Raw genomic sequence first — 7,480 nt, 5'->3', positions numbered from 1 at the left:
ACTAGATGATGACTATTAGGTAACAAGACTATCAGCTGACCAGCTGGCTCATGAATCTGGTATGAAACCCACACATGAGCAGCATGCATATAAATGAGAACTAAGCTGCCACAAGAAATATCATCAAGCAAGCCATTGGGATGCTTAAGCAACACTTCTTCCGCAGAGGAACTCTGCAGTACTCACCAGAACGGGGTGTCCCGATTCATCATGCATCCTTCACAACCTCACCATCATGAGGGCACAGCCCTTGTCACCAGGTATACGAATAGCAGCTGAGGAGGAGGTGACCAGTCCATGCCCTTTCTGTCTGGACTGTCAGCAATCAGCTCAACCAAGTGCAGTACCACTGAACACAACCCGAATTTACCATCTGACAACAGTCCCATCCTTCCCATCCCTCTGTTACAAACCAGCACAGCGTCTTGGCCACAAATGCTGAAATAAAAGCTTCACAAAACAAACATTCTAAACCAACTTTAACAAACAAACCTTACAACATTCCATACAAAAATCAACTAACCACCTTTAGTGCTTATCTCTTGTGTGCTTTTGCCTGACTTAGTGCTTCTATGCAGTGCTACCCCAGTGGCTGCAGCATGGCTGGTGGAAAGCTGCAAACTTTCAGTGAGAGAGACTGCAGACGGCCTTTCAGGATGGCATTATGAAACTTTGGCTTTAGAAGGCCCAGCTTCAGACTGCACCACCTCAGCATGGACAGCAGCAGTCTGGGCTGCCTAGCCGACGGGCAACAGCAAGGAGTGGTAGTGGTGGGAGGACAAATGACACTCCCCTTGAACAGCGCTTCAGCAATCCGAGTAATCCACTGGAACACAGATTGCTGGATTGTTGAGACCCCCTGCAAGCCACTTTGAGCACTGGTATCCGCAGCCATGATGGCAGCAGGCAGCACCTACATGGCAGCAAGCTAAGCTTATGTGACTTAATCTGAGCTTCCACTGCAGCACTCAGACATTGCATAGCCTCTGCTTGTGCTGCAATGGAAGCTGAGACATTGGCCATGAGATGCTGCATCATGGTTGGCTCGTCAAATGTTCTCATGGAGCTGACCACCACTTTCATGCTGGAAAGGATGGGTTCCAAGCCCTGTGAAAGGTTGGTGTTGGGCTCCTCCATGCTCCCTGACAGTGACATCAGGCATTCTGGCAGGCCTGCCAATACATCAAGCATTTCTGTATGCATACCAATCAGCCTTTTCCTCTATGCCACCCCATTGAATTCTTCATCTGAATCCTTGCCAATAGAACTCATGTGCAGTCTCGCCCTCTGGTAAACTGGTACCTATGGTATACTTTCCTTCAGGCTGGTTTCAGGCCATTCGTGCAGATCCTGCCTCTAAAATAGGCATAGTGTCAGGATCTGAGCTGGTGGCTGTGAGTGTCAGAGCGAATGACTATGTTTCTTCATCAATCTCTTTTCCCTCTACCACTTCACTCTCCTGTACCACTGCTTGGCCAGGTTGCAGTCCTCAAGTATCTGTTATTAGGAGAAAGGCACAAGGGGAGGGTTGCAGCAAGGACGGGGGTGGAGTGGGGAGGAAAGCAAGAGGTGCACCCTTAAACCATCTTCAGCTTATAAATCAGAAGAAGTTGTGCGATATTAGAAGGTGGATTAGATATGAGCATACGTCATTCAATGCTTTCAGCCTCACTGCTGGCCACAGTCCCAGTTATGGCCGCTTCAATAATGGCTCGCACCATCTCCTCCATTGGGGTGAGGACATGCAGGTGTGCCTGTCTCCCTCCGGTTTGTTCCTGCTATCTTCATTTGTGTGCCACCTTGTCCTGCATGAGAGGGGGAAGTGGGTCAGGTAGTGTGGTGCAAATGTGTTTGGGTGATGTGGCTGTCATGGTTGCGTCATGGCAGTCTGTGCAAGCTGTGCAATCTGGGCATCAGGCTTGCAGCAGTGCTAATTGCGTGAAAGTGAGGTGAAGCTATGAATATGAGGTTTGAGTCATGGTTGATAGAGATTGTTAGTAGGTGAGTGAAGCGAGTGTGGTAAAGTGAACAGTATGTGAGGCCAATGGCTCAGTTGTAAGGATAAGACATTTGAGGATAAATTCAATAACCTTGACCACTCGTGCAAGGTCATTAAACTTCTTACACCACATCCAGTTTCTAGGGCTACACTGCTTGCATTTACAGCAACGGCTATCTGCTCCCACTGCCTTCACGAAGTTTGTCTGGAGGATTTCTTGGCTCCCTGTGGATAGAGAACCTCACTCCTCCTGTTCACCTTATGCACCAGTGCTACATCACTGAAACTTGGAGCAAACGCCGAGCCGTGCTGCACCATATTCGTTCTTCTTGCAGGTCAGACACTCTTCCCCAAGGACTTTCAGCACCTGCTGCAGACAGAAGGCAGCTCCCCTATAGGAGGTGCAGGCTTGCTTTAAGTCTGCTATCCTCACAGAAACTTGGATCACTGTACAGGCAGGCAGCCACTCACCAGTGTGTTTAGCACTGGGCTGCATGCTATCATTTAAATAAGTAGGCAGTATGAAGTTTGAGTTGTGCCTGCATCAGAAGATACAGGTGCATCACAAGCCCCAAGCCTGTTTTTAGGGCCTATCGGATTTTGTCCCTTTTCTCTTTCGGCCAATGCTTAAGATGCGATGTTTAGGAACCCCCAATTGTGTGTGGAGTTTAACTGGCTAAAACCTTGTAGCTTTTCAGCATGGTGCACCAGGAAACTCCCAGCAGCCTATCCAGCCACAGCCACTGGAACTGTGAAGGTCTTGGCTTTTAGTGATACAGAGCTCAATGGGAAGAATTTTCAGACCTAAATAAAAGGACTACCCCCATCAGGTCCCTTCAGTGAGCCACTTCAATCATCAACAGCACTTACAGAACTGGTTGGCTTGGTATTGCCTCACTGAATCTGCCACAGAGGACTGACTTGCTTCTAGTCTTTCATCACTGTGCTTTGTTACCACCTACCCCCAAAAGCAGGATAGTTAATTGATTGTTAATCAACTGACAAGTGTTGGTTTGAGTGCTCACTAAGCAGACAGCAGAAACTCACAAGCAACATGGTAAGGAACATTGTTCACTCAAAAATGTATGAGCACACTGCCACCAGCCTCCTGATCCAGCATGGAAATACACCTTTCTTTTTTTTTCTTTTTCTTTTGGGCCTCCTTATCTCGAGAGACAATGGATACGCGCCTGGAGGTGGTCAGTGGTTTGTGAAGCAGCGCCTGGAGTGGCTATAAAGGCCAATTCTGGAGTGACAGGCTCTTCCACAGGTGCTGCAGAGAAATTTGTTTGTTGGGGCTGTTGCACAGTTGGCTCTCCCCTTGCGCCTCTGTCTTTTTTCCTGCCAACTACTAAGTCTCTTCGACTCGCCACAATTTAGCCCTGTCTTTATGGCTGCCCGCCAGCTCTGGCGAATGCTGGCAACTGACTCCCACGACTTGTGATCAATGTCACACGATTTCATGTCGCGTTTGCAGACGTCTTTATAACGGAGACATGGACGGCCGGTGGGTCTGATACCAGTGGCGAGCTCGCTGTACAATGTGTCTTTGGGGATCCTGCCATCTTCCATGCGGCTCACATGGCCAAGCCATCTCAAGCGCCGCTGACTCAGTAGTGTGTATAAGCTGGGGATGTTGGCCGCTTCAAGGACTTCTGTGTTGGAGATATAGTCCTGCCACCTGATGCCAAGTATTCTCCGAAGGCAGCGAAGATGGAATGAATTGAGACGTCGCTCTTGGCTGGCATACGTTGTCCAGGCCTCGCTGCCGTAGAGCAAGGTACTGAGGACACAGGCCTGATACACTCGGACTTTTGTGTTCCGTGTCAGTGCGCCATTTTCCCACACTCTCTTGGCCAGTCTGAACATAGCAGTGGAAGCCTTACCCATGCGCTTGTTGATTTCTGCATCTAGAGACAGGTTACTGGTGATAGTTGAGCCTAGGTAGGTGAACCCTTGAACCACTTCCAGAGCGTGGTCGCCAATATTGATGGATGGAGCATTTCTGACATCCTGCCCCATGATGTTCGTTTTCTTGAGGCTGATGGTTAGGCCAAATTCATTGCAGGCAGACGCAAACCTGTCGATGAGACTCTGCAGGCATTCTTCAGTGTGAGATGTTAAAGCAGCATCGTCAGCAAAGAGGAGTTCTCTGATGAGGACTTTCCGTACTTTGGACTTCGCTCTTAGACGGGCAAGGTTGAACAACCTGCCCCCTGATCTTGTGTGGAGGAAAATTCCTTCTTCAGAGGATTTGAACGCATGTGAAAGCAGCAGGGAGAAGAAAATCCCAAAAAGTGTGGGTGCGAGAACACAGCCCTGTTTCACACCACTCAGGATAGGAAAGGGCTCTGATGAGGAGCCACCATGTTGAATTGTGCCTTTCATATTGTCATGGAATGAGGTGATGATACTTAGTAGCTTTGGTGGACATCCGATCTTTTCTAGTAGTCTGAAGAGACCACGTCTGCTGACGAGGTCAAAGGCTTTGGTGAGATCAATGAAAGCAATGTAGAGGGGCATCTGTTGTTCACGGCATTTCTCCTGTATCTGACAAATACACCATACCCTACTGAACAGTAGCTGCATTGGTGGACATGTGGAGTTTCAGCAATCAAATCAAGGTGATCAATGAGCTGGGGCTATGCGGGCATGTGTTCACATACCTGTGCTCCAAATACTGCCTATTTACAGGAGGTAGTGTCCCAGATCTCAATGTTTTCTCATTATGTGGAAGAATCTTTGCAGGAGAGATCTTAGTGTGTAAAACTGATCCAGCCTGTCTCAAATTGCAACCGGCTGCATCAAGAATTTCCCACAAAAATCAATAACAGCCAGTTATTAGAGCTACTGGTAAGCATTGTAATAGACCTTCTATACACTACATAGTACATTAAAATAGCATAGACTGGTCAGAGCACCACAAAAAATAAAATTTTGAATTTACTTGTCTATCAGTCCAGCTTCTTTAATTTTACTGTAAAAGTTTTTTTCCAAGATGTTGGCACACTTGAAGTATTCACTTTCTGGAGGATTATATTCTCGACAGTTGGTGAAGATACGCTGCATGTCTGCCATGAATAACTTTTTGGTCACGTAATAACGGTTCTTGACACGTTCACTCATTGTTTTCAGATCTGTGAAGATATTGTACCAAAGAAAATGTTAAAGAAAGGCATTCTCACTACTTAAAAGATGTATGTGAAATGTCCAGATTTAGAATAAGTGCTGGCTATTTTAAGAACATAAATAGGAGCAGGAGTGGACCATATGGAACTTTGAGCCTGCAACACCATTCAACGAGATTATGGCTGAACTTTTTTAACTCCACTTCCCCACTCTATCCCCTTGATTTCCTTAGTGCCAAAAATCGATCTCAGTCTTGAACATAACTCAAAGACAGAGCATCCACAGCCCTCTGGGATAGAGAATTCCAAAGATTCACAATCCCCTCAGTGAAAACATTTCTCCTCATCTCAGTCCTAAATGACCGACCCCTTATCCAGAGACTATGATATCTGGTTCTAGACTCTCCAGCCAGGTAAAACGGCATCTCAGCATCCATCCTGGCTTATGCTAAGAATTTTATACATTTCAATGAAATCATAGAGTTTTAGAGTCTTTACAGCATAGAAGGCGGCCATTTGGCCCATCGCCTCCATGCCAGCTCTCTGTAGAGGAATCCAATCAATCCGTTTCCCCACTCTATCCCGGCAAGTTTATTTCCCTCAAGTGTCCATCCAATTTCCTTTTTAAATCATTCATTGTCTCCTCTTCTACCACCCTCGTGGGCAGCAAGTTCTAGGTCATTACCACACACTGTGTAAAAAAATATTCCTCACATTCCCCCTGCATCTGATGCCCAAAGCCTTAAATCTGTGTCCCCTCATCCTTGTACCATCAGCTAATGGGAACAGCTTTTCTTTGTCTATCTTCCCTAAACCTGTCATAGTCTTGTATACCTCTATTAAATCTCCCCTCAATATCCTGTGCTCCAGGAAGAACAATCCCAGCTTCTCCATCCTAACCTTGTAGCTAAAATCCCTCATCCTTGAAACCATTCTGGTAAATTTTCTCTGCACCCTCTCAAGGACCCTCTCATCCTTCCTAATGTGTGGTGACCAGAACTGGATGCCATACTCCAGTTGTGGCCTAACCAGAGCTTTATAAAGGTTCAGCATAATTTCCTTGTTCTACTCTCTCAATATGTCCTGCCAACTTCAAAGATCTATGCATATGAACCCTGAGGTGCCTCTGTCCCTGTACAATCTTTAGAACTGTGCCATTAAGTCTGTATTGCCTTCCCCTTTCTTTTCCGCCAAAATGCATCAACTCAATTCTCTGAATTATGTTCCAACTGCCATTTGTCTGCCAATTCTGTTAGACTATCTATAAAAAGGTATTAAGTGTATTGAGTCTGCTACACTTCCAAATTTTACCCTGTATTCCAATATCCAAGTCATTTATATATCAAAAAAAGTGGTCCGAGCACTGAACCTCGAGGAATACCACTATCTGCCATCCTCTAGTTTGAAAAGTAATCATTTAACCACGACTCGCTGTTTTCTGTCCTTGAGCCAAATCTTTATCCAAGCTGATACTGACTCTCCATGAGCCTCAATTTTATTAACCAGCCGTTTATGTGGTACTTTGTCAAACGCTTTCTTAGAATCCATATAGACAACATCTATTGCTTTCCCTTCATCAACCTTCTCTGTTACTCCATCAAAAAAATCAATTTGATCCATCAACACAATATGCCTTTTACAAATTTGTGCTTTCTCTCCTTAATTAAGATTGGAAGTTTATGGCAAGCCTTTCCACTATCTCCACTCCCACTTCCTTTAGCAACCTGGGATGCAAGCCATCCAGACTAGGCGACTTATCCACCGCAAGCATCCACTCCTTTCCACCACATCCTTTAGTTTAGTTTAGTTTAGAGATACAGCACTGAAACAGGCCCTTCAGCACACCGAGTCTGTGCATCAACCACCCATTCACACTAATCCTACACTAATTCCATATTCCTACCACATCCCCACCTGTTCCTATATTCCCCTACCACCTACCTATACTAGGGGCAATTTATAATGGCCAATTAACCTATCAACCTGCAAGTCTTTGGCATGTGGGAGGAAACCGGAGCACCCGGAGGAAACCCACGCAGACACAGGGAGAACTTGCAAACTCCACACAGGCAGTACCCAGAATTGAACCCGGGTCACTGGAGCTGTGAGGCTGCAGTGCTAACCACTGCGCCATTGTGCCGCCCTAAGTGGTCCTGACCCTCAATTTTCACCCAATGCATTACCTCTAACATCTCCGCTTCTACCAATATTTTGTCAGCATCCTCTTCCTTAGTAAACACTGATACAATGTACTCATTAAGTATTCTAGTCTTGCCCTATGCCTCAAAACATAAATCATCCTCTTTGTCCCAAATAGGCCCCACTCCACCTCTTACTACTTGCATACTATTTA

The 7,480-nt window shown here is 46.1% G+C and overlaps 1 protein-coding gene across 2 annotated transcripts in view; it reads right to left on the bottom strand.

Annotated features, from left to right (window-relative positions):
• Nucleotides 1–4,929: 4,929 nt before the first annotated feature.
• kat2b (K(lysine) acetyltransferase 2B) overlaps nucleotides 4,930–7,480 on the bottom strand; it is an 85,283-nt gene continuing 82,732 nt past the window's right edge. For both annotated transcript variants that reach the window (XM_068011930.1, XM_068011935.1), the window contains one exon: nucleotides 4,930–5,136. In XM_068011930.1, the coding sequence (XP_067868031.1) occupies nucleotides 4,943–5,136 (194 nt within the window). In that variant the 3' untranslated portion in view covers nucleotides 4,930–4,942. The remainder of the gene's footprint in view (nucleotides 5,137–7,480) is intronic.

The sequence above is a fragment of the Heterodontus francisci genome, chromosome 2 (genome assembly GCF_036365525.1).
Source record: "Heterodontus francisci isolate sHetFra1 chromosome 2, sHetFra1.hap1, whole genome shotgun sequence".
NCBI classification, from domain to species: Eukaryota; Metazoa; Chordata; class Chondrichthyes; order Heterodontiformes; family Heterodontidae; genus Heterodontus; species Heterodontus francisci.
Note: the sequence above shows the minus strand (reverse complement) of the source record. Positions and strands in the feature narration are given on the sequence as shown.